General features: G+C 62.5%; 1 protein-coding gene across 1 annotated transcript in view; it reads left to right on the top strand.

Annotated features, from left to right (window-relative positions):
* The first annotated feature begins 3,671 nt into the window (after positions 1-3,671).
* The window catches only part of WNT7B (Wnt family member 7B), a 49,831-nt gene continuing 26,814 nt past the window's right edge, over positions 3,672-26,688 (top strand). The window contains exon 1 of the mRNA XM_045866698.3: positions 3,672-4,208. Coding sequence (XP_045722654.1) covers positions 4,138-4,208 — 71 coding nt within the window. The 5' untranslated portion in view covers positions 3,672-4,137. The remainder of the gene's footprint in view (positions 4,209-26,688) is intronic.

The following is a 26,688-nucleotide window of genomic DNA, read 5'->3' on the forward strand; positions in this document are numbered from 1 at the left end:
CTGTGCTCAGAAGTCGGGCAAGGTGTGGCTGGTTCTCTGCTTCGGGTCTCACAATGTGCAAACCCACATGTGGGCAAGGCAGGGGCTCGGCTGGTGGCTCTGGGGACTTAGGGGCAGAATTCAGGTCCTGCGACCGTGGGACTGAGGTCCCTGGTCCCTCACAGCTGTCAGCTGGGGGCTGCTCTGAGCTCCTAGAAGCCATCGGAATTCCCTGCCACGAGGCCATAAGAATATTCTCTGCTTATCAAGGGCGGGTGGGATTAGGTCAGGTACACCGGGATGATCCCTTTTGACAAACTCAAAGTCAACTGATTAGTGACCTTGTCACACCTTTGCCATGTACGGGAATGGGCATGCTATCTTGTCACATTCACGGTCCTGGGGATTAGGGTGGGACATTTTGGGGAGCCATTAGGAATTCTGTTACCACAAATCCACTGCTTTCCAGGCCCTTCTCATGCACCTCACTACCCCAGGGGTTTGCCCAGTATTGCTGGTACCTTCCTCAGGGCCTGCTGTCCTCTGGCCTCGTGCCACACTGTGCTCCCCCATCGAAATGGGGACTCCCAGCATCAGGATGTGGGTGCTTTGCCCCATATCTTCCACTCCATGAGGCACAGGCCGAGTCTCCCTGCTGGTTGAGATGTGCAGTGGAAGGAGCCCAAGCTCTGGGCCTGATGGGCCTGGGTTCGAGTCCCAGCTTCACCTACTGGTGTGACCTTGGCCAAGCACTTCCTTCTCTACCTCAGTTCCTCATTTTGTGCAATGAGTCTGATAGCACCTTTGCACGAGGATGCGTGAGGTCCTGAAGTCGGGCACCTGCTCCTTATCTAGGCTGTGCCCAATACACACTCAGTGTAACCTGAGTTGTGGGGGTTCAGAAAACACTTGTCAGTGAACCAGTAACAAGACGCAAGAGCAAGGCAGGAGAAAGGCAGCAAGAAGGGGGTGTGGTCCTGGAGATGGTGCTTGAGCTCGATCACAATGTTTAAAGGAGTCGATGTCAGGTCCCTGCTCTCTGTGGCTTGTAACATTATGGGTCATGGACGCTGGCTGCCTCCTGGAAAATCATTTGTTCATTTGACAATTGCTTATCGAGCGCTTAACTGAGCGAGGACCAAAGCAGATGTGAAGATGGTCTCTATAGAGTTTATAGGCTGGTGGTAGACAGGGAGCAAGTGACGGCATATTGTGCTCTGTGTCACAAAGGGAACAGTAGATTGTTAGGATAGAGAATACCAGTGAATATGTTTGGGAGGAGGAATGTGTGGGCCCCTGCGATGTGCGGTATTTACGCTGGGGTCACACAGAACCCGGGAAGAGCACTGCACTAGAAGGTACAGTCAGTGCAAAAGCCCTGGGGCAGGAACGAGTTTGGTATGTGTGTTAGTGTGTGCACCCGTCTACACACACACACACACACAGGAAGGGGAATCAGAGAGCTCTTACCACCCCAGACTTCCCCCAACCTTGAAGCCATTCAGAGACTCCCCTGGAGACACCGAGGAGAAAGCACACACTGTGGAGGGAGCGACTTACAGGTCTTGAACCCAGCCCTGCTCCGCCTACCTTTGTCCCCGGCGCCGCCTCCCGCCGCGGCCAGCAGGGGGCAGCACGACGCTGCGCTACTGTCCCTCTCCATCCAGAGAGGCGCTGCTCTACCTCCCGTGCTCCCGGGGAAACTGAGGCACAGAGACAGGTTGAGACCAAGAACAAACCCAGGCGTCCTGCCCGCTCGTCCGCCGTAACCCTCCCTTCTGCCCGCCCCACCCTGCCCGGCTGCTTCTGGAGCCAACCCAACCTCAGGTTCGGGATCGGACTGGGGTGGGCGGCTGGGGGTCCGCGCAGCCGGGGGCTCTGGCGTGGTCGCCCCGACCTGAGCGGGGAAGCCCCACCACCGCCCCACAGCTCCTGAGGATTCGCCCCGTGAACGGACACTGAGACTGGGGTTGGCGGTTGTGGGGATGCGGGGTGGTCCCCGGACTCTGTGATAATAGGGTCGGGGACACCCCTCACCTCGCAGCCCGGCAGCCGGCGTGGACCGGAGGCCCGCGACGCCCCGGCCCCGCAGTGCCCGCGTCCCGCGTCCGAGCGTCCGCGGTGTCGCCGCCGGGTGGCAGCATCCGCCCGTGCGCCCAGCTCCTCCCGCGGCTCCCCACCCCCAGCGGGCCCGGCTCCGGCCGCAGGCCGGCTGCGTGGGGCTCCGCGCCTACCCTCCGGTTCCAGCGCTCAGTTTCCCATTCTCACTGAACGGGACGTCCGGGGCGCTGGGGCTCGGGCAACACTGTGAATGAGGCTGCAACGGTCCCTTCACGTCTCTCTGTGCCTCAATTTCCCTGCCTGTGGTTACTCTCCAACGCCCTTTTCATCTGGGAACCCTCCCCATCCACCTGGCCCGGTAGAACGGCACCACCGGGCCTCGGATCCAGGGGCCGAGGAATGGCCTGCGCCGAGGTCCTGGCAAAGGTTTAGGGAATTGAAAATGATTAAGAGGGAATGGGGCACTTAGTTGAGCAGGACTGCAGGGGTGCGGGTAGGTGGGTTCTGAGCTAGAGTCCTCCTGCCCCGGCTTGGCTAGGTGGGACCCAGGGTGGCTGGAAACAACTGCCCTCGCCCTACCGCACCCCAGCGAGTCTCGGGTCTGGCCGGTCCTCGGCAATTAAGCACCTCCCAGTTCCATCCCCTCGCCCAAGAGTGGCAGGCTTGAGGGCGTCCAGGGCTGTGAACCCGCGGAACAGCAGAGAAGCGTGGCCAGGATGGCTGTAAGGCGGCGGGTCACCGGCCTGCCCCTCAGGACAGACAGAGCTTCCAGGGGCTGTGCCAAACTGAACCGCTCCGGGCGTGCGAGGCACCGCCGCCGGGGAGACCTCGCGCTCCGGGCTCTGAACGTGAACACTGAGCCGGGGAACTGCCAAGGAGACTGAGCAGAGGCAGTGGAAGAGGCGAAGCAGGGAACCCCTGGGGGGGGGAGCTTCTCCCAAAGCCAAGGGGGGCCCTCAACATCCTCCTATCCGTCCCCATCATGGTGCTTAGTCCAATGGCTTCTGCAGGATGGCATGCGAGCCATCCGCCTGCATCAGGCGAGGCCTGTCTGTCCCTTCCCTGTCCCCTCTGAGGTAGTCTCTCTGGCAGCAGTGCTCACAGGTGGGGGTGACCCTGGGTGCTGGGGGAGGGCTCTGATCCACGTCTGCAAGGGAGGCAGCAGATACTTGGGTTAAGGGTGTGGCCCAGGAGGACCCCAAGCGTATAATTGCTGGGGGGAGGGGAAGCGAGCCAAGAATGGCTATGGGGGTGGGTGGTCTCTGCCCTGCCACCCCCACCCCCACTAGAGACTGGAAGCCGAGGGTCCACCACCACCTGTACGGGGCGTTCTCCCGCACCCCACCCCCACCCTTGCAGGCGTAGAGGAGCGGCCAGCCCAACCGCAGGTGTCTCTTCAGAGACGCACCCTCCCCTGCGGGCCGCCCCCCCCCCCAACTCCCCGCACCCAATCCCCCTCCCCCTGACCAGTCCCAGGAGGCCGATCGGAAGGAAGCGGGCCTGGGCAGGGGTGTGTGTGTGTGTGGGGGGGGGGTGGATGTGTTTGTGTGTCACGGGGGAGGGAGGAGAAAAGGGAGGGGAGAGCCCGGGAGCGAGGGAGAGAGAGCGCGCGGCGAGCGAGGAGGGCGGGCGGGAGGCGGATCCTCCTACCTGGGGCGCGCTCGTTCTCTCGCAGCTCGCTTGCCGGGGCCGCGAGTCACCTGGGGAGGCGGACAAGTGCGGACACATTGGCCGCCGCGGCGCTCGGCGAGGCGCGCACGGCCCCAGGCGGCTGCGCCCAGTGGAGGCAGCGCCCGCCCGCCCGCAGTGCTCCGGCCCGGCCCCCGCCGGCGCTCGTCGTGCCCAGCGATCTCTCAGCCCAGCTCCGAGGTCGCGGTTCCCGGCCCAGGTCACTACCCAGGCGCACGCGGCGGCGGCGGCGCCCCGGGCTCACCATGGTGGCAGCGCGCGCTGAGTGCCCGCGCGTCGCCGGCCGCCCGAGCCGCAGCGCTGGCTGAGAGCGGTCCGCCGAAGCCCCCTGCCCTCGCCAGTTCCCTGCCCGGCCCGCGCGTCCCCTCCGGCCGCCGCTGTCTATGGCGCAGCCCCCCTCCCTGGATCATGCACAGAAACTTTCGCAAGTGGATTTTCTACGTGTTTCTCTGCTTTGGCGTCCTCTACGTGAAGCTCGGGTGAGTATCCCCGTGGGCAGGGGCCGCAGCCCCGGGTAGGGGCAGCCGGGAGGAACCGGTTCCAGAGGGTCGCAGCAGAAACGTGGGGCCTGAGGGGGCACAGGCGGCCCTTGGGGATCCGGGGCTGGCCTGTGTGTCGGACCCTCGCCCCGGCCCAGCAGAGACGCCCCCAAGCCCCACGAACAGCAGGTACTCCCGAAGTGCGCCGAGGACAGGGCTGGTGGAAGGAGAGCAGGGCGCGCAGACGGCGGCGGCCAGGCTCGCGGGTAGCGGCGAGCGTGCCCGGCGCGTACTTTCACCTGTTTGGGCTCCAGGCCCTGGGGGTGGGACGCGCCTTCCCTCCCCCGGGCTGCGCTGGGCGCCGAGCCCGGGCCGAGCGCTCGCCGTCTGGAGGGCGCGCCGGGGCCAGGAGCCGGGGGCGTCGGGCGGCCGGGAAGGCCTGAGCGGGCGGGGAGCGAGCACCCCGGCCGCGAGCCTGCAGGCCGGGGCACCTGCCTGGGCCCTTCGACCCTATCCATCACCCGGACGTGTTGAAATTGCCTTGACAACTCGTCCGGCTGGCTCGGGATGGGCCGCGCGGCGGGCCCGGCCGCCTCGGGCTCGGTCCGGGGCCCGCGCCCCCGCCCGCCCTGGGCCCTCGACCCGGCCCCCTCTCGCTGCGCTCCCCCTCGCGCGGCCCGGCGGGCGGGCGGGCGGGCGCCCGGCGGGCCGCGCTCGCTGCTCGCTGCGGTAGCTGCTCCGAGTCGTATTTCCACATTCCTGAACCCAGCCGAGTCCTTACCTGTTGAGCTGCGATCTCCTTTAGACAGAATCTGTCTCGGCCTTGCTCAAAGTGGGGGTGGGGGGCCGATGTGACCGTGAGGGGGTGCGGTGCACGTCGCTCGGGGGCGCCCACGGCCGCGGGCCCTGCCGCGCCTTGCGCCCCTACTGTGCGCCGCCGGGGCCAGGAGGCAGGCGGGGCCCTGGCCAGAGCAGAGCCGGTGAACAGTCCGGCGGGAGACGGAGTCCCGGTTTCCCAGGCTGAGAGGTAGAAGCACCACCTGATAATCATCTCGTCTATCGCCGGTGCTTCTGTCGCCCCCTCCGCCATTTTAGAGATGGGGAAACTGAGGCCGGGGGCTCCAGAGGCAGGGCTGGAAGACCCTGTCCTAGCCTCAGTTCTGCAGGCCCGGGCTGGCATGCCTACCGCTGCTGGTGGTTCTGTTTATTGTGGGTCTGTGCAGGCTGTGTCCCTGGGTGTTTGTCTACGGAGGTGAGGGTGCCTGCACTGAGTCCGCCAGGGGGTGGGGGTTGGGAGGGAGGCACTGTTTTGGATCTGCAGCCCCTGCAGTTCCTCTCGCTGTACCCCCCAAAGTAATGGGCAGCCCCTAATGAGGCTCTCTCTGGTTCTCCGCACTAAGGCTTTGTCTGCTCCTGGCCATCCTAGATTTAGGTCCGCATTTTAAGGATCAGGAAACTGAGCAAGGGAGGCCAAATCACTTGTCTCCGAGAGTAATAGGCAGAGCTAGGACTGGCTCTGGCCTCCACCACTGACCTCTCCTCCTAGCACCAGCACCAGTTTCTCAACAGGAGTCATCCAAAAGAACACCCCCCCACCCCGCCCCCCCAGCCTGTGGGAAGTGCTCTATGACCTTTCCCTCCCCACCCCAGGCAGCAAAAGGAGCTCGAGGTGGTGCCCAACCTGGGCTCCCAGGGCTGGTTGCAGGGCTCAGAGGCCTACATGATGGACCTACCGACCTCCGGACACAAGGCAGCTTCCCTCTCCCCTCTGTAAATGGGACTGCGGCTCTGGCCATCCTAAACAGGGTGGTGGCCTGTGTCTGAGTAGAGAGAGACCAGTGAGTGAGACCCGGCCTGTGTGCCTGCCTCTCTGGGAGTGGGCAAGAGAGCCAGGCGCTGCCTTCTGCCTCCACTCAGGAGTCCTGGTGTGGGAAGCTCCCCCCTGACCCCGCTGTGCCCCCTAAAACACACACTCCTGGGGGGAGAGGAGAAAACCTAATCTCCAAACACCCTGTGGAACCACATCCGGGAAAACCAGGGAGCCACCACGGGATCTGCTAAGGGGAGGGGGCTGAGCCTCGGCCGCTACCTGCCTGCCCACCTTGGAGCAGGGGTCTTGCTTTCTTTATAGTAAAGCCATCTTGGCCGCACAAGGCAGGGAGGAGGGGGGAGCTGGACCCAGATGTGACCCGAGGGGTTAATGACTTGGGAGTCCAGTGCAGTAAAGATGAGGTTTGGGGTTCATTCCTCCCCCTCACTCCTCATTGGTGGCTTTGGCTGGAGGCTTTAATCTCCCAGGCTGCCTCCCTCATCCGGGAAGTGGGATCACAGTAGCATGTCCTTCACTGGGTACTGTGAAGATTCGTCCTGGGTGCCTGCACCCTGGAGGGAGGGGGACCCAATAAACACCTGTGAGCACAGCCAAGCTTTCCTCACTGTTAATGACCTCAGTATCAGCACCCTGGGGACTCCTCCAGGTAGTGGATTTTAGGGCCATAGACGTTCCAAGCCAACGTCAGAGATTGCATGCCCTGGGGGGATATTCCATGATCATGCCCTCCCCCAACCTACACCTGTGTGTGCACGTTTATGAATGTGCATCGGGAACCTCCCCCACTCGTGCACACGCAGCCACCACACAGACGTGTAGCCCCTGGGGGAAGCTCCCAGACCAGCAGGGTTGGAGAACTCTGGCCTCACAATCCCTTTGGGGATCAGGGCCTCAAGAGTCAGTTTGCCTTGGATTTTGAGCAATTTCAAAACAGATGGCTTTGGGGAGTCACAGTTCCTCACTTTTGGACTGAGCAGGCTCCAGGCTGCAGCCCTCAGGGAGGCCAAGCCAGGGCCAGGACAAGCCCTTGGAATCCGGGCATCCTCTGCCCACTGGAATGGGGTTACGAAGTCCCAGGATCAGCCCTGCTCCATTCCTGCCCTGGGATAGGCAGAGGGATCCAGTGGGGTGAAGGTGAAGGGGGCAGCCCCCTGCTTCCCGCTGCTGGGCATGAATCTGCATGCCAGGTCTAGAAGATGGGAAATGCCCCACCCCTGGACCACTGGCCATATCTTCACAGACCACTCTTGTCATCATCCCTGCCTTGTGCTTTCGCCCCAGCTGACAGGGTCTACACTGTATCTGGAAGATCATTCATATATAGCCAGGCTTGGCAGACAATAGGAGGTGGGACTCAAAACCTCAAAATAGGAGGTGGGTTTCTGGCCTTTAAAAAAATCACTGGAAGAAGAAGGATTGTTTAGGAAGTGTGTCCTTGTGAATCTGCTCCTCCCTACACCTAACCCAACCGACCCCTCAAAGGAGAGCAAAAGAAGTGAGACGGGGAAGCCAAAGTTGGGGGCCTCTGTGAACCAATTAGGGGTGCCTTCTCACCGCCTCTCGAAAGAGGCACTGAGGCAGGACCCTACAGAGACACCAGTGCGCATGTGCACAGGTGGGCCCTGCCTGGCTGGGCCTGGTTGGTTAGGGTGAGAGTGTGCGACTCACAGCCAGCCTAACCAGACCCAGGGGCGCGCGCAGCCGAAGGGCAGCACCCACAGCGCATCTGTGCGCACACACCTGCGCCCTCACAGACGCGCCCACGCTCCCGCGGGCACACACAGGCACATGCAGGCACATGCATGCGAACACGAGAACCCACTACCGAGCACAGCCCCCCAAGAGGACCGCACGCCCCCGCGCGGTTACGCGGCGGTGCCTCCCCCCAGGTGCGCCTTCCAGAGCAGGCCGGAGCCGTGCGGTTCGCTGAAGTTGGGCGGGGAGGTGGGGGGATAGGGGCCGGGGCAGTTTGGGCAAGCCCTGGGGGCGGCTCCTGTCGCACGCTCCGGTCAGCCTCCCCTTTAAAAAACCCGCCCGCAGAGGAGGCGGATGTAGGGGCGGCCCGTCCAATGGCAGCTGCGCGCCTCGAGAGACTTGGAGACTTGAGCCAGAGCGAGCGACAGAGCCGGTTCCGACCGATCGACGGACGGAGGGCTAGACAGCCGCCGAGGCGCACCCGCTGCCCACTGCCCGTCCCCTCGCTCCACACTCCAGCCCCAGCGCCCGCCGCGGCCCCGGCCCCAGCCCCAGCGCGATGCTCGGCCCTGGCGGCGGGGCACGGACGAATACTGCGCTGGGGCCCGCGCGCCCGGGTCCCTAGCGCCTGGTGTCGCCGCCCCACCTCGGGGAGGGCCGCGGAGACCCCGGCCTCAGCTGGCCCAGGCGTCCTGCCCGCCGGGCCCGCCGAGCCCTTCCAGGAGCGCCGGCCCACCATGCTCCTGCTGTCGCCGCGCGGCGCGCTCCTCTCCGTGTACTGCCCGCAGATCTTTCTCATCCTGTCCAGCGGCAGCTACCTGTGAGTGCCGCGGGCCGCACGCGGGGCGGGTGGTGGAGGAGGAAGCCCTCTCCTCGGCCTCCGGCGCAGGAGCCGGGCGGGTAGGAAACTCGGCAGCGGAGTCCCTGGGCGGGGCACCGGGTGCCCGACGCGCTCGGTAGGCTGCGACTTTGGGTCTCCTCGTCTGCCTAAGGCGCCGAGGTGGAGGACGTGGGGGGCGGCTGCAGCAGTGAGAAGTTACGGCTTTGGGGTCAGAGAGAGCGTGGCCCGCCAGAGGCCCTACTGCCCGGGGGGACCAGACTGTGCGCACCGAGCGCGAGGGCGGGAGGGCGCGCGGCGGCGCGGGGATTCCCTGCGCGGTCCCTCCGGAGTCCCGGCCCAGCGGGATCCCCTTCCCTTTATAAATCCACGGGGTCGGCCCGCGGGGGCCGCCCTCGGGAGAGCCGCACGCACACGCCCGCTCCCCCGCGCGCACACCGGCGCACACGTGCCCTCTGCGCCCCGCCAGACAGCGCCCAAGCTGTCCTCGGTGGCGGCCGCGGCTTCTCGCGCCGTCCCGCCGCGCTGAGCCGCCCGACCCAGCTACTGCCTACTCCTCACCTGGGGGCGAGGGGGACGCGCAGCGCGCGTGCGGCTGGCCGAGGTGCGCCCTGGGGTCCTGGCCGAGGCAGCGCGCGGAGCGTGGGCGCGCGTGTGCGTCGGGACGGGCAGCGCCCACCGGGCTCCGGGAAGCTCCAGGCAGGGCCGGGCCGGGCCCAGGGAGCCGAGGGGGCGCGTCGGCGCGGCAGCGGCTTCGCCCGATTCCTAATGGGACGCATATGCTCTGGCCTCCGATTTAAAAAGAAGTTTGATTTATGGAACCGCCGTTTGGGGGAATTTAAGCTGGATGCTACTGATTAAACCTCAGAGCTAGTTCTCCCTCCCCTTCTCTCCTCCCCTCCTCCTCCCCCTCCTTTGCACGCGGGCCACGTCCGGGGTCGCCTAACGCGGCCAGAGGGGGCAGGCGCTGCCTTCCCGCTCCGTGCGCCACCCCCACCTCCCGCGCGGCCGCAATCCTAATAAATGCCGTGCCCCCACCCCCTTTTAATAGAGGCGCAGCCAATTTCTCCTCCAGCTCCTAGGAAATTACTATCCTACCCGTTTTCCTTCTATAAATAGTCGCGCATCTTGAAACAAAAGTTCGCAACCGCAGCCAGATGCTGCGAGGCCCGCGGTTTCCCGGGCTGTGGGACATAATTACAAGGTCCAGGCGCAGAGAGTGCTCCAGGCCCGGCGGGCAGCCCGGCTGCAGAGGCATCGCCTGGGGAAGGTGGGGAGGGGGGGGGAGGGATAGGCCGCCCCAGGCAGGGAAAGGGGCCGGATTGGGACCGCCTGATCTTTGGGGAATCAGGCTAGGAAAGTCCTGCTTCTGGCATCCCTCCTGGGAAATGGATCAACCAAGGGGGCCTTGGAATCCCAGCCTCCAGTTCTCAGAGGTCAGAGGTCGGGAAGCCTCCCCCTCCCCCTGAAAATCCCCGCATCTCAATCTTAAGCTAGAGAATCAGCAGCTACTATGCCTTAAGAAACCATTTTTGGAGGCAGCTGGCTGAGGTTTGGCGTTAATGGGGAGGTGTCCAGGGGTAGGAAACCAGGAGTCCTCCGGGGGTTGTCTGGAGTAAGAATCTGAGAGGAGGAGGTGGGCAAGGGGCTCAGGAGCTGGAGAGAGTGGGACCAAGCAGCAGTGAGGAGCTCTGGGGCAGGTGGTGGCCAGTATGCATGGGTAGACCCCAAGTTTTCCTTCAGGTTGGCTCCCGCAATCCAGGCCTGCAGTGATTACCATCTGTGCCCACATGGGCTCGCTCCCTGCGTGTTCACTGCCACAGCTTTGTTGGGAAAAATTCTCCAAAGGCGATAGTTTTCCAAACGTTCCTGGGCCAGTGCGGAGGTCCAGGGTATGTGGTGGGGGGCAGCAAAGCAGACTCTGCCCCCTGCCCTGCCTTCGGCGACCCCTGCTCCAGCACCAGCCCAGCCTGACCATCAGCTCCCCCCGCGCCCCCCCCCTCCCGGCCCTGCCCCGGGGAGAGAAAGTGCTGATGCCAGGCTTTCCTGGGGAGAAATTCAGTTAGCTGCTCCCAGGAGCAAGAGAGGGAGCTCTGGGGTTTCCCCTGCCCCGTTTGGTGGGTACAGTGCTGGCTGGGCCTGGAGGAGGCCACAGTGGGAGCAGGGCCCCGGGGCTGCAGATGACAGTGAGAATGGTGGGAAGACCCTCGTGGGTGGCTCTGCACTGATACCCGGGTGCAGCTGGGGCGGCCTGTGCAAAAGTGCTTTGAGAACAGTTGGGGGTCAACAGTAAGCCCACCTCACTACCCCGGGAATACTTAGGCAGGTCAGCCCTGTGGGATCTGAGGATGCCAGGGGCAGGAGGGGCCCTGGGCGGAGGCTTCTTTCTGCCTCAGAGAACTTTCCAGAAGGCATCCCACTGCTGGGATCACAGACACTGGTGGACAATTGATCCTGCCCTTTTCATCTGGGCTGCTCTCCCAGCTCCCTGTCTTGGGCTGTGGTCCGTGCATAGCGAATCCCAGATGCATGCCTGGGCCCCTGCCACTGATTGGGTCGGACGGGTGTGCTGGCCTGGAAGGGCCCTGAGCCCCCGCCTGATGCTGAGCTTGGCTGGCCTTGTGAGGCAGCTCTGGCCAGCCTTACCCTTCTCTGCACCACTGTTGTCAGGGCAGAAGCTTCCACGGCCAGTGGGGGGTCAGCGAGGGCCCCAGAGAGGGCAGGTGGGGGGCCGCAGGTCAAGAAGAGGGCTGCGGTGCTGGTCAGCCGGTCTGGGGGCCTCGTGCCAGGACCAGGCTGTCTCCTGTCCTGGGCAGGTCCCTTCCCGTCTTGGCCTCCCTCTCCCAGATGTGGAGGTTGGCTACAATGATCCCCCCAGGTCTTCCGGTACGAGCCTCTCATGGTGACCGCCCGCTCTGGGGAGCTGAGTGAGTCATGGGTGACGGGGCGGTTACTCACCGACCACCTGGCTGTGGGGGGGCTGGGGGGCGCTCACCACTGCCCTGCCAAGGCTGGGCCTCTTCCCGGCTCCACCGCTGTGGCTTTATTGGTGGTGCCAACCGCAGTCCCAGAAACGCTGTGGGCACGACCCCGGGGGGCGGGCATTGCTGAATCAGGCCCCCTCCCCTGGCCTCGGAGCCTGTGTGGCAGCAGAACGGGGCCGCCCAGCTTAGTGTGCATTGGTTTCCCCTCGGGAGGAGCAGCTCCCAGCCTGCAGGCTGCGTCTGCCCAGGTGTGGGAGTTGCCCTGCTGTGTGGCCTTGGGCGGGTCCAGGGGCTTCTCTGGGCCCCAGTCTCCTCATCGGTGGTCGGTGGTGGGGAGATGGAGATGCTTCCTCTCTGCAGGCGCATGTTGGGCCCACAAGCCTCCGGGACTCCAAGGCACGTGTGGCTCCGTGCAGTGACTTATCCAAGGGGTTAGCACCGGGGACCTGCCTGGGACCCCTGGCCTGGGCTGCAGAAATGGAGTTTCTCCCGCCACAAAGCGCTCCCGGGGCCTTTGCCACGTGGGCACGGCTCATCAACTGCTAATCGAAGGGCGGCTGGTGCGCTCTGGAGATTACTTTTGACCCTGTGTGTGTGGGGAGGAAGGGCCAGGAGGGGCGGTGGGCGCTCATGTGCTTCCTCCAGGCTCATGTGTGCCCTGCAGCCGCGTTGAGGCCCCGCAGGGGAAAGGCTCATTTTCTGACCGAGTTTCCCTTGAGTCCTCCCTGCTCTGGGGTTCCCATCCCTGCTCTTCTTCTTGCTGCCTGGGTGCATTCTGTAACCTGGCTGTGCCCTGGGGGGCCAGGGCCAGTGGGACTCAAACTTCTGGAGTGGCCGTGAGGACTCGGCAAGCAAATGCAGAGACGTGCCCCGCCGGGTTCTTGGTATACAGTAGGTGCTCGAGAGATGGGGTCACGCTCAGCCATTAGGAGCAGGGCGGCTGGGCAGCTGGGACGCAGAGGGAGGACTGGTGGCTGTATTTGTTCCGGGGAGAGTGTTGAACTCTCTGGGGTATCTCAGAGGGCTTCCTAGAGGGGGTGGCACCTAGATGAGCAGAGAGGCCCTCTGGATGTCACACAGAACCCAGGGTAATGGCCGTCCCGGCTCTGGAACCAGTTCTGCCACTGCCTTTGGGAAGAAATTCGCCCTACGGTGGTCCCACAGAGAAAGGCGTGCCCGGGCCCCTGGGGCCTCCAGGGGTGATCAGGGCGGGTGCGAGATGCTCTGTGGGGAGGAGACCACCGTGAAGGGAAGCGATTTTTGAGGCCCTGACTTCTCAGTGTTTCCACACTTGGCTCCTCTGGGGACGCTGTGGACACAGACCCAGCAAATCACACACCATGTCCCACAGAGCCTCACGCCAGCCTGCGGGGGCAGGGGCCAGGGCCACATGGCCTGTGGGGAACCCAGAACTCCTCCTGGGGGTCTGGACCAAGGCTCTGTTGTTAGGCTAGCCTGGGTGAGACCCCGAGGGTGGTGGCAGGGGAGGGAATGGGATGGGGTGGAGGTCTTGATTGTAGAGACCCAGACCTTCCGTCAGCTCGGGTTTTGGGGTGTACCCAGAACAGGGCCCCTTTTTGTGCGGCCCGTGGCCAGTCACCTAAACTCTTGGGACCTCTCCCCCCGCCCCAGGGCAGATGGAGGGGCTTCAGCTAGTTGCCCTGGAGCCTCCATTTTGCATGGCCCTGGGTCTGGCTCAGATAGGACTCAGCGCCCCCCCGCCCCCCCCTCCGCCCCGACTTCCCCAGCAAGGGACAAGAGGCTGGGAGTTCTCTCTTGTCAGATGAAACCTCGACCCAGGGCTCCCTCAGCCTGATGAAAGGGTCATTGTGTGGTGCGGGCCGCCCGCTGGTCAAGGACAAAACCTCCGTTTGTCCTCCTTCCCTGGCGCAGGGTCTGGGGCCTCCCCTTGGGCTGGCTAACAGGGTGGGGGTGGGCACAGGTGCGCTCCCTCCTCCCCTTCTCCATCTTCCCTGTCTCCATCACAGAGCTGCCTAGCCTGCCTGGGCCCCCTCCCGGTCCTGCCCTCAACGTGGGGTGTCCTCAGCCTCTGACTTGGGGGGGAGCCCCAGGCCTGGGCCACTGGGCCAGCCCCGTGGTTGGCAGGGGGTGGTGAGCCGTCCAGCCCTGGAGGCATACAAGCAGATGCAGGATTGAGGGCCAGGGATGCCGGGCAAGAGCCCTGCCTGGAAGGAAGCCAGCACTCACGGGTCCTCTGTGCAAGGCAGCCATGGGGTATGGTTGGCCCGCTCTGTGACAGGGGATGCAGAGGCCCCGGGAAGGTCATCCCACAGGCTCAGAGGTGGAGCAGTTAGATTCTGAGCACTGCTGACGCCACGAAGCACTTGGTCGGAGGATGTGAGTGGAACACACTAGAACTATGCAGCCAACTGGGCATCCTCCTGCAGACCCCGAAGTGAGAGGTGCCCGGATCAGGACGGACAGGACACCAGCTGAACCGGCAAGCAGCTCCCCAGGCATCAGCCGTGGTCCGGAAGGGCCTGAGTCAGCATTCCCTGGCAGTCCCATCCTGATCAGACTGGGGGCCTCCAGCGCTTTTCAGACCTCACCCCCCCTCCCCAGGCCACCCCTGGTCCAGACGCTCCTCCACAGCCTCTCAGACCAGAGGTGCTCTGGGTGCTGGAGTCCTGCTGCGTGCCCAGCGGGAGCTGTGAATGAGCAGGGCCCCGGGGAGAAGGAGCCTTGGAACAAGGGTGGGTGGTGTCTCAACTTGCCCTCCCAAAGCAGGCCTTGGGGCTGCCGGGGTGCGGGGGGCCACCATGCTGAGGGGTCTAGAGCTGAGATTTCAGCCCTCACTGTCCCAAGTGGCAAACAGATGAAAAGCTCCTCTGAATGGGAGTTCCTCCAGAAGGAACTGCGTGCCCACCAGACAGAACCCTGACGGCTCTGCGTTCCACCTCTGGAAAACTCAGGTCGTCTTGCAGAGGCCTTCTGTCACGGGGCTGAGGGGTGCACACCAGCTGGGGTCTGCTCTGAATTTGTTTCCTCCCTGGCTGCCTGAAAGGGGGAGCTAAGCGGGGGGGCCCCCTACTTGGGGCGGGTGAAGTGAGGAGTGTGAGGGGCAGAGCGCCCAGTAACTCCCTAGGTCACGCTCAAGGTGGCTGAGCTCATGTTCGAACCCAGGCCTGTCTGCCTTCTCATTCACTGTGTGGGTAAGAGAAACCAACTACTCCGGCTGGTTAGAATTGTTTAGGGACCAGGAGTCATGAGGCTCTGAGCGAGGGCTCTCTCTGTCTCTCTCTCTTCCCTGCCCCCACCTCCCCACGTTTAGACTTGGAACCAGAGGGGCACCTTTCCCTCCAGATGTGTGAAGGGACCAAGAGGCCCTCAGATTTCTGCTCCAGGGTCCCTCCCCGCCTTGGGCCCCAACCCAAGGGGCCGTGAGACCGGCTTGAGCAGAGAGAGAGAAGGTAGTCCCCACTGGCCCCTCATGAGCTTCTAAGTTGGGCCAGCATGTGTACACATGGTGTTTTGCCACGTACCACGGGCTTCGGGCAGCCCTCCGCGTTTCTGCCTTGGCCGTCGCTGTGGGTGGTGGGTCTCGGTGCTTCAGGCCCCTCTGTCCCCGCCTCCCCTTCCTGCCAGGCCCGGACACTACTCTACTCCGAGCTTGCCCTTCTTAGCAGCGACTGCAACCCCCCGAGCCAGGCGAATAAGGCGTCCGCGGGTGTAACTGGGAAGCTCCCCTCCTCCCCCGTCATGTATACAAAGCCCTGTGGGGTCCTACAGAGCAGGAGCCTGACCCATCTGCAGTGAGGGCAGATCAGGGGAGACTCCTCACAGAAGGTGGCCTCCGACCTGGGCCCTAAAGAATGTGCTGGGGAGAGTGGCGTTCTTGGCCGAGGGGCAGCTGTGGGGTGGGCTGGGGGCCCGGGGAGCAGGCTGGGGCAGTGGGAGGTGAGGTCACAGCGGTGATAGTGCAGCCCCAGGCCTGGGTCTCAAGGAGGGCAGGGATGAGCTGCTTCACCCGCGCTAAGGAGGGCCCCTGGGTATGAGTGCACCAAGCAGGGGAAACGGGGAGGGGAGGAGGCTGGTCCCGCCGCCCACGTCTGATGTGGGTGGGGCCGAGGCCAGGGGACGGGCTTCCCTGAGGCAGGACCCACAGGGTGGATGGGGGTCACAGTGTGGCTGAGGGGGTGCCGTCAGCACCCTTGGAGGCCGGGCCTGGGGTAGTAGCTGCAAGTAGGTCACTCCTCCCTGCCCCCCCGCCCCCCACCGTCTAGCACCCAGCGCAATACTTGGTGCTAAGTTGGTGCCCAGTAAACACCCTCTTGGATGGTCCGATGGCGGCCTCTGTGTCTGGGTCCCAGTGAGGCCCGTTGACCTGGTCAGGACCCACTTGCCCAGTGGATGGCCCCAGGTGTGCGGGCCCCCAGTGCGCATGGGTGGGCACAGGGTGGGCTAGGGGGCTGGGTGACTTCCTGGCTCCTTGACTCAGGTCTTCCCAGGGTGACTTCACTGCTGGCGGGGAGCACCGGGAATTTCCAGGTGCTGCGGACACGCCCCCCTTTGGAAGGAGCCCACGTCTATCACCTGCCATCCCCTTCTTCCCTGGGGGCCCGTCCTGTGGGCCGTCCACCCGTGGCAGGCCCCGCGGTGCGCTCGAGTGCCACACCCGTGGACCAAGCCCCCGTCACAGCCCCAGCAGAGTCATCACCCCCTTGGTGGCACTGCCCGGGGGTGGAGCACGCTGCCTACGCCCATGCACAGGCTAGGGCACCAGCAGCCAGCCTGTGGGGGGGGGTGCCAAGGAAGTGCCAAGGAGTACGCATCGGGGAGCCCGGGGGGCACGGAGTCAGCAGCCTGGTTCTGGTGGCTCACTCTGTGCCCAGTAGCTTAGAGCACAGGGCGTGGGGGACCCCAAGGAATGCCAGGTCAAGCCTGCTGTTGGTCATTGTCTGGGGAGGCGTGCTGGGCAGAGGGCTGACAGCTGCCCCGGGGCTCCTGTGTGTCTTCTGTCGCAGACCCTGCCTGCCTGGCCATGTGATCAGGCAGGGCTTCACTCCAGGCCGTGGCTCCTGGAGGTTGGAGGGTGGACCCCCCACCCCCCTTCCATTAGCTCCTAATGGCAGCCCCAAGAGCCAAGAGGCAGGGAGTGAGGTGTGATGATTGCATTGCTGGGGACATCCTCCTTGCTGCCCAGCGTCTGCCCCAGGGGACCTGGGCCACCAGTTGTTTGCCAGCCCCTTCTAGAGGGGTGGGGAGAGCCGGCGGTTCCAGGCGAGTCTGAGTGTGAGCCCAGAGCGACCCCTGGCTCCCTCTCACTGCCTTCCTTCAGAGGTGGAAATTCCTGCAGGGGGAGGAGGAGGGGAGGAAGAGGGGAGGCTGAGGAAATAGGTCCTTAGGGCCTGGGGCAGAGAGCCCAGAAGTGGGGAGAAAAGCCGCAGGGCTGGGTCCTGCTCTTGGTGCTGATACCTAATCCCTGCCAGGTGTCTGTGTGGCCTTGGACGAGAGGTGGAGGCTGGCTGCGGAAGGCAGGGGTGGTGCTCAGTACTCCGGGCCACTTAGTGACGGCATGGGGTGGGAGGGGGGATTGCTGAGCCCAGGGAGGGGTTCTGAAGGTGCAAGCCCCCAGAAGTGCTCACCACATCATGTGGCTCATCACAGCCAAGCCTAATGAAGGGCGGAGTGGGCTGCTCCTGGGGGGGAGTGAGCACCCTGTCCCATAAAGCATCCAAGCGGAGGCAGTTGGCTGGGGTGCCCTGGTGGCCCAGGAATTCTCAGAGGGAGCAGTGGGATGCTTAAAAAGTACGGTGGGTGGTGAAGGAGCCTTGCCCAGGGTGCTCTGGCCCAGAGCGGTCCCCAGGTTTGGTAAGAGCAGGGGGCAGGGCTGGAGAGCTGGGGAGAGCCTGGGTGGGGCTGGGCTCTGCTCTGAGGTGCCCTGTGGCCGAGGCAGGCCCCCGCCTTCACCCATTCCTAGAAAGGGGTCCTCCAGGATGCTGGCCTGAGGCCGGGTCCCGGGATTGGGAACTCAGCCCTGCTCTGCACTCTGCACTAGGTGATGGCCCGGTGTCCTCTGCCTACAGGGACTCAGCCCCCAAACCCTCTGCTCAGACCATGTCCAGAGTAGCCCGGAAGGCTGAGGCGCTGGCCGACCCATCAGGCGCCCAGACTCCCAGCCTGGCCATGGGCCAGATGCCCTGCCAGCTTCCTCCCACCTGTTCCCCTCGCCTGTCTGTCCATCCCTCTGTCCTGAGGTTTCAGGTTGACATCCTGGTCACCCAGGCCTGCAGGGTGCCCCGGTGTGACAGATCTGGGGCATTAGGGCCTAGGCCGAGGCCAGGTCTAGGGGTCACATGCCCTATGTGGCCTCATTTTTCATGCACCTTGAGGTGTCAGTGTCCGCCCCTGAACCACGGGAAGTGAGGAGAAAGGCCGGGGGTAATTCTGGGAAGGTCCACAGAAATCGCAGGAAGTATGTTCATGGCCTGGCCAGACAGGTATGGCTGAACCTCAGCCCCCAGCAGCCTCCTCAGGAGACTGGCTTAGCTGTGACCATGCTGGGAGGGAGGACAGAAGGGGAGGCCAGGGGCAGGCTTTTCGGAGGAAGAGGCACCATGCTGGGCCTGGAATCCTGCCCGGCTGCTGGAGGGGTCTGGGCACCTCTATCCTTGCTGGTCAGTGTGGCCTGAAGCCAGGAGTGTCATGATGGGCCCTGGATGCCCAACAGAGGCCTGGAAGGTTCTGAGGTCAGAGGTCAATGGCCTGGGGTTTTGTGGTCACAGGGAGCGGATGAGGTTCTGGTTTCACTGACTTAACAGATGTGGGGGCTGGATGGACCCTCTGGACCCCATGCCCCCTCATCTGCAGCTCCCTGTGCCCCCCTGGGTGTGCTTGCCCACCTCTAGCAGCCTCAGCCCTGCCCAAGACCCCTGTCCACTGGGGTCCGCTCCTGCTTTCTCCCAGGAGTGCTTGGTTTCCCTCCAGGGTGGGGTCCCAGAATGCCAGGCCAGGAATGCCAGCTATGTGGGGAGGGCGGGCGGTTGCCCGCCCGCCGGGGGCGCGAGGGAGCAGGCGGACGCTCCGCTCTCTTCCCTGGGAACACTGCGGGCAGTGAGCTGAGCGGGGCAGTGGGCTGGAAAGATTGCAGCAGGGAGGACCCATGGTGGAGGGAGCCAGCCTACAGGAGCCCCACCCGCGAGCAGGGGGCTCTTCTCCCCATTGGGCAGATGGGCAAACTGAGGCCAGTGAGAGTCAGCGGCTGAGCAGACCTCGAACACAGGACCCCAAGCTCTGAGAACTCTCTTTAGGATACAGCCACAGGTATGGCTTTGGTCCCTCACTACACAGGCAGATGGGAAACTGAGGCCTGGGCAGGGCAGGGAGGGGTAGAGGGATGGCTTCATTTGCCAGCTCGGCCCCTTCCTGCCTCCACCCTCTCTCTGCACCTCCACTGGGGAACCCCTGCCCACCACCCATGCGGCTCCCTCTGGGTGTTCTCTGGGAGCCCCGTTCCTCATCCGTAAAGTGAGGCCGGCAAGGTCCACCCTGAGGAGCTGCGGGGCAGGGGTTGGGGGGGTGGGGCAGGGTGGGGGATGCCACTCAGGAAGGGGGGTCATTTTGGCTTGTCCCTCCCCTGCAGGGCATCCCCCCACCCCTTCCAAGTTCTTCCCGCCCAGGCCAGTAGGGGGAGAAGCCACTGGCCCAAACAGGGCTGATCGTCCCTATTTTCAGATGGGAAGACTGAGGTTCAGAACAGACCGTAAGGGCGGCCTTCCCAAGGTATGAGGATGTCCCCAGGCCCCATGCTGCCCACTGAACAGGACCGAGAGCCCCAGCAGGGGAGGGAGGTGAGCAGACTTAAGGAACACCAGGAGGACAGGTGGGCTGAATGCCCCCGGGCCTTTGCAGTGGCTGTGTCCAGCTCTGCCCCATCTGTTCTGTGTCATCCTGTTCCACCCCACAGAGGAAGGCTGTGGGGACCCCGCTGGTGCCAAGCTCTGGCACTGTGCTGGTGACTTGAGCGGTCTGCAGAGTGATCCCAGACCTGGAAGACATTCTTATCCCCATTTGACAGGGAGGAGCACTGAGGCTGCCACCAGCTGCGGCCCCACGTGACTCCTACCGGCTCCAGAGCAGGAGAAGAGCCTCTTCCGGCCCACCTGTGGCTGGGAAGTTCTGGGCTGACCCCTGCCCACCTGACAGAGAAGCTGGCGGGGGGGACGTGGGGTGGGCAGGCGTGGGGGCCAGCTGCCATCTTCCCAGGTATTTGCTGGGTTACTTCCTGGACAAGTGGACCCAGGCCCGCCTCCCTGGCTGATCGCAGATAATTAGAACATTCTTCAAATATTTTGCCGGAGGATGCCCGAGAAGGAAGAATTATAAAGCGCCCGGGGCCAGGAGCGTGGGCTGTAGGAGCTCTGGGCAGCTGGGCAGCCGGGGCCAGGGCCAGGGATGGGGCCCCAGAGGGAGACAGGGGATCTGGCCCAGGCTCGACCAGCCTGTCCCCACCTCCCTGGGAGCTGGGGCTGGGGTGGGAGTTCACGTCCAAGGCCAGCTCAGGGCTGGGGTAGGTGCTGGGCTGTGTTGGGGATCCCTGCCCTGGGGAGCTCATAGCTTGTGGGGGTGGATAAATCTTACCCCAAATGGCTTTAGAAAGGCCTGAGGGGGTCAAGCACAGAGTCCTGGCCCCTTGGGGGGCAGGTGGGTGAAAAGGTCTCCAGGAGGAAGGGCTCGGCCGTGGGGAGGTCAGTGGGTCTGGAAGGAGAATGAAAGTGCAAGGGCGGAGTGATGGAGGAGGAGCAATAAGGGGGTGCCTGGGGCTGACCTCATGGCTGACACGCACATCCCTGACAGCTCAGGGCTGGGAGGCTCGGCTCAGGCTCCGGGGCTGCTGTCCAGCTATGCGGGGCAGGGAGGTCGGTGGCCCAGAGGGCAGAGGAGGAGGGTGGGCTGCCCGTGGGGAAGCCCTTTCTCATCACTGCTGACCTTCCTAGAAGTGGTACTCGCCACCTGAGCAGGGGGAGGGGGACCCAGGAAGGGGCAGATGTCCCCTGGTGGCCCCCCTCTGGTTCCTGTGGCTTGTGGGGGAGGGGGCTGGGATGTTGAGGTCCAGCAGGCTCCGTCATGAGGTCTGAGTTCTGGGAAGCACTTGGATACTGCGTCTCCCCCATGGAGGGCTGTCCCGGTCCTAGCCTTAGGAACATTCCCAGGATTCTGTGGTTGGTTCGGGGCAGGGGCTGCCCCAACCCAGAAACCTGGGAGCGGGGGCGGGCTGCATTACAGCTGGTGTTCGGTCCAAAGAGTAGATGCAGAAGAGGAGCTGGGGCTGGGCTGGGTAGGGGGCCCTGATGTTGGGGGGGGCATTCCCCCTCTACTGGGACATCTCTATCCTGGGCTGTGGTTTGTGGGGTCGGTTGCTGGGGAATTTGTAAAGAGAAACGGGATACTGAGGTGGAGCTGCCTGGGTCCTGCGGCCTCCTCAGGACACAGGCCACATCAGTGCCCATAGTTTTAGGGCCCTGTGCACAGATCAGATGGCATGGGGCTTCCTCGGGGTCTGAGAAGCTGGTCTGCCACGTGGTCCTGGGCTTGCGATGACAGCATTTCTCTGTGGCTCTTTAAATAAAAAAGGCACAACTTGTCCAGCCCCTGGTAATGCCAGTGGATCAAAGCCCTCTGAGGGCCACCTGGACCCACTCTGCCCACCTCCCACGACTTGATGTGCTAGGCCTTCATATGGAAGGCTGACGTTTTCTCAATCACACGTAAAATGGCAATAAAAGCTAATTTTTAATCAACCTGTAGCAGTCTAAGTGAAAGCGGGGGTATGCTATGAGTGCCCCAGCCACCTGCCCGCCCAGCCTGCAGCCCCCCGCCCCACTGAGGATGTCTCAGCTGCATCTTGCTCCCTGTGCCAGCTGGGGTCACTGTCCCTGGAAGGGGTCCCCTCAGCAGGTGTGAAGGCTTCCATTCGTGCATTCCACTCATTCACTCTGCCCTTCTCTCATTCACTCGTTCCGTGATGACCACTGAGGGTCGGTGCCCAGTGCGGTGCGCAGTGGGGGATGAGACAAGGCCCCTGCCATCCTGGGGCCAGCAACAGGGCGGGGGGCTGGCCTGTTTGGAGAGAGTTCGTGACTCAGCGCCTGGCACGAATTGGGGTCCTCCTTCAGGAACCACTTGGTGAAGGCTCCCCAGTATAGGTTGGCCTCCAGTGCAGCCTCCCTGAGGACCAGTGGGGGAGGATGGCTCTCCAGGTAAACAAGTGAGCACCCCCTAATTATCTTTGGGACATCCTGTACTTTATGTAAGTTACATAAGGGACATCCCCATCAGGGACAGGGATGAGGAGGCACAGAGCCGTCTGGGGGGCAGGAAGTGTGGGTCCCAAACCCTGTTCCCTACCCTCCCTCCCTGAGCTACTCAGCAAGTGGCTGGGCCTTTCTGGACCTCTGGTTCCTATTCTGAGGGAGCAATAGAGTAATAACAACAACAACAACAACGATAATAGTAACAATAATAAAACACCTTCCCCCTGAGGGAAGCTCTTATCCCAGAATCCAGCACATGGTAGGTGTTCACTCTGCCTTGAGGCACTAACTCTGAATGGCGTGAGGGATTTGGCTCCTGGGACAGGATTTGCAGGGTCGTGACCTCCTGAGTGAAGCAGGGCTGTCCTGTGTGGAGGGGGGAGGATAGGATGGCTCTAGTCCTAGGCATAGGGGGGACACTGGCTCCCCCATCTTTCTCCTCGCCGAGCCTCAGGGTCCCTGACTGTGAGGTGACCCAGATATTGTTCCCCAAGGAGGTCGGTGGAGGGGGGCTGCCCCTTGGCCAGAGTGGGGCTTGACCTAGATGAGGTCTTAACCAGATTTGGGCTGCACTCTGGCCCAGCCCGGCGCTGCCTGCAGGGGGCGGCTGGCCCAGCTCACAGTGGCCCTCCACCAGCACCTGCTGCAAGGTCCGCACACACTGACAAGGCACGAGGGGATGATTGTGAACATTCATATTGCATGGCTTAAGTGTATTTTCTTTATTTTAACTTTTATGAGAAAACGCGAGAGTTTTCATTCTGATTTTGCCAGCCCTATGACGTTTTGTATTGCAAAATTTTGCTTTCTTGTTGAGATGTAACTTACATAAAGTACAGAAATCTCGAGTGGACAGCTTGATGCGTCTTTACGTGTGTGGGCACTCACGTAAACCATTTCTCAGCTTGGGCTAGAGAACAATCTGGAACCCAGCAGGCTCCCTCGGGCCCCCTCCCCGTCCGTGCCTCCGAGCTCAGGGTAACTTCTGACTTCTGGCTCTTCCGCTCGGCAGTGGGGGAGAGTCACTCCCGTTGTCACACGTAAGCTGCTCGTGGCCTCCCGCCGTGTGAATGTCAGCTCTGTCATCCTCCTGCTGAGCAGTTGTCCCAGCTTGGGCTGGAGAGGCCTGTGCAGGCCCTGTGGCGAATGTGAGCACCAGCTGCCCCGGGGTGTCTAGACCCCGGGCTGAACCTGCTGCGTCAGAGGGAAGGGCCGGTCCAGGAATGAACCCAATCGTGGTGGGTGCAGTGGTGGGTGTGGACCCCGCTGGTCCTCGCGATAAGCACAGCTGGTCCCTGATTCCCACAAGGGACTGCATCCTGGGGGCTCAGTGAATGGAGGTCAGTGATGGGGCCCCAGTGAGGGTTAATAATGCCCAACGTCCGTGACCTCTCATCATCGGCCCGCATCACGTACTCCTCCCAGCAGCCCCGATGGGCCGGTGTTATCAGTAGTCCCACTCCGCGGATGTGGAAGCTGAGACACAGAAAGTTTAAGCAACTGACCAAAGGTCTCACTCACGTTCCCGCCCTCGGCCCCACAGGGCTGCCCGGTGGGTGATGTGGTACCTGGCTAATGTCATAGCAAGCGTCCCACCCTCCTGGCCTCTTCTGCACCATCTGTCGCCTGGCAGTGGTCACCTCGCCCCTCACCCTCCGGCATCCCCTAGTCCTAGAGGCAGCCCTGACCCCTTGGGACCTCTGGCAGGTAGGAAGCTCTTTGTCTTGTCCCTCGGCAGGCCCTGCTGGCACCCCGTGCCCAGTGCCAGGAAACAACAGGGAAGCGCATCCCTGCGGGTCCTCTGCCGGCTTCGGCACCTCTGGTTGGAGATCAGAGGCCCGCCTGCAGTCCCCGGGGACAAGGAAGAAGCCCCTTGTCCTGCAGGCTCCCTTCGTGGGGCTGGCCCAGGCCGGGGCTGAGGAACAGTTCCAGACTTTCAGCTTTGCCCGCTCCTCCTGGCATCTTACCTTTGTCCCGAGGCTCCCGAATAGTGCAAGGAGATGAGTCTGGAGCAGAATTTTCCACGGAAAAAGTCAGCGACTGAAACCGGAGGGGCCAGCCCGGCCTCTGTGTGCTCAGGGCCACTCAGAACCTCCCTGCTAGCTCTCCCGGGGGCACCTGGGTGGGCAGCTGTGGGCCGAGAAGCCACCCGGGGTGATCTTGCTGCTTGGGGGTGAGAGCCAGGCCCACGCTGTGGGCGGCTTGCTGAGATGCCCACAGCATGCCCCCACTCCCAAACTGCCAATTATTCCAGGACGCAGCCTGCACTCGCCCTCCTCCCCTGCTGCTCCTCGCCCCTCCTCCACTCCTCCCTGCTCCCCACTCCTCCCCCTCCCACCATGTCCCCTCCTCCATGCTTCCACCCTCCTTGCCCCTCCTCCAGATCACCAATTTCAAGTTACCATGTATTTTTGCCCCTTTCCACTCTGGTGGATTCCCTAAAGAGGATTCCCATAACTGCAGCCCCCGCCTAACCCTCCAGGTGGAAGAAACAGTGTGGCCAAGGCTAGGGGTGTGGCTGGCAGGGCCATGCCTTCTCAGGGAGGGCAGACTCCCTGCGAACGTGTGGACTGTAGGGGAGGGAAGGGGCAGGGTGGCTGAGACCTCAAACTCCAGCAGTGGAAGCTGTCCATCAACCCGGAACTGAATTCATGAATGACCTTGGAGGATTTTAAGCAAGAGAAAGATTTAAAGCTGTGTTTCGAGACTAAAAAGTGGGCATTGTTTCCCGCTCTAGGCTCTCGTGCTTGGTATGCCCCTGCTATGGGGCACCACGCTGCCTCCGCCTGAGTTCTGGAATCAGAGACCGGGCTCTGAGCCTGGCTGTGCAGCCTCAGGCACGTCCCCTCGCCTCTCTGAGCTGCAGTCTGCACAGCTACAACATGGGGATGTAAGGAGAGAGGACTGAGACCCAGCAGAGGCCCGTGTTCAGAATGGGTGTATTTAATTTTGTGAGTGGATAAACCCCCACATTCTAAGGGAGACAATTTCAAAATGACTTCTGAATTAGCAGCCATTTCTCAGTATTTATGTTCCTGGCACAAAATACTGTGTGACTGTCTTCTCCGATGCCTTTACTTCACCTTTGACCCGCGCACTGGCTGCTGGGGGCCGGCTGGGGGCTCCCATGCCCCCTGCTCCATCAGCCTCACATGTCCTGGGAAGCATACAAGCAGGGATCAGCTGGGCAAGGCCCCTCTTGCCCCCTCCTACCTATCCCACCGATGTCCAAGGGTGCAGAAGTCCTGTGTCTAGATAGACTTTTTAAAAATTGTGTTTAAAATACACATAAAATTTGCCACTTTAACCATTTGAAAGTGTGTCACTCAGAGGTGTATAAGTGCATTCCCGATCACCTCTATTGGGCTCCATAACTTTGTCATCACACCTGCCAAGCCAGCGCTCCCCGTGCCTCCTCCCTGCAGCCCCAGGTGACCGCGGGTCCACTTTCTGTCCTTTGCCGGACACTTCATGCAAATGCCATCATACAATGTGTGGTCTGTGTGTCTGTGTACTCAGAGTACTAGTTTTGAGGTTCCTCCATGGAGCATGATCCATACTTCATTCCTGCTTATGACCAAGTAGCATTCCACCATATGGATAGACCACAGTCTGTCTGCCCATTCAGCCGCTGGTGGACATCCGGGGTCTTTGCTCCTTCTGGCTCTTGTGGACAGTCTTTGTTTGAATACCTGTCTTCAGTTCTGGCATAGACCAAGGAGTGGAATTGCTGGGACCTATGGTAATTCTGTTTCACTTTTTGAGGAACTTCCTGACTGTCATCCGTGGTGGCTGCCCGCATTCCTGTTGGCGATGCATGAGGGCTCCGATTTCCCCACAGCCTGCCAACACCTGGCACTTTCTCTTGTTTTGACCAGGGGCATCTTAGTGGGTGTGAGGTGGCACCTCGCTGGTTTCGATTTGCATTTCCCTCATGAGTGAATTTAGGATCTTTTCACTTGCTCGTTGGCCATTTACGGCTCTTTGGAGAAATACCTATTCAAGTCCTTTGACCATGTTTAAATTGATTATCTTTTTGTTATTAAGAGGCAGGAGCTCTTTCAGACATTATCTTTGAGTATTTACTCATTTGTTCAGCAATTCCACGAACGGTCATGGGCAGCTACAGGGGGCAGCCCCGGGAACCCCAGATTTAGTTGGGACCTGGCCCTGCCCTCAGGTGCTTGTGGTCTGCTGGGAAGGCTGTGGAAAGGGCCATGGTGAGAGCCCAGTGGTGAGGGTGGTACTCGAGAGACAGGTGCCCACCGTGTGCTTCCTCCGTGCCTGGGGGCCAAGGGGTTTGAGCTCAGGGGACTTGCACTTGGGCACAAGTCAGGTAGAGTTTGCTGGACAGAAAAAGGGAGAACGAGCGGCATCCCGGGCAGAGGGACCAGCACAGGCAAAGGTGGCAGGGTGGTCGGAGGCCAGATCCCGGGAAGCCTCTGATTCTACACCAAGGAGCCTGGGGAGCTATGGATGGGCTTTGAGCAGGGGAGTGACATGGTCAGACCTGGGTGCTGGCGGGGGCTGGGAGTCTGCCTGGAGGCAGGAGACCAGGGCTACAATGATCTGTTTTGGCCCCTGGGGTCCATCCTCAGTCCCCTGGGGTCCCCCCATTCAGAACCCATTTGTCCAAGCTCCTACCCCCAACAGGGTTCTTACCCCAAGCAGTGGGGGGCTCTGCAGCCTGGAGACTGCTGGAAGAATTTGGGAGCGGGGAGCTTTCTTTTAGCATCTGGGATCCAAAGCGGGCTCTGTCCCGAGGCCTGGAGGCTGGTTCCCATCCATCTCAGTTCCCCGGGTCGGTTTTCTGAGCATCTACAATTACTTTGGGCTGAATTCCCCAGATTCCAGCCCG

Source organism: Mirounga angustirostris, unplaced genomic scaffold, assembly GCF_029215605.1.
Source record: "Mirounga angustirostris isolate CCGP_5_RB_7025 unplaced genomic scaffold, mMirAng1.0.hap1 SCAF_5, whole genome shotgun sequence".
NCBI classification, from domain to species: domain Eukaryota; kingdom Metazoa; phylum Chordata; class Mammalia; order Carnivora; family Phocidae; genus Mirounga; species Mirounga angustirostris.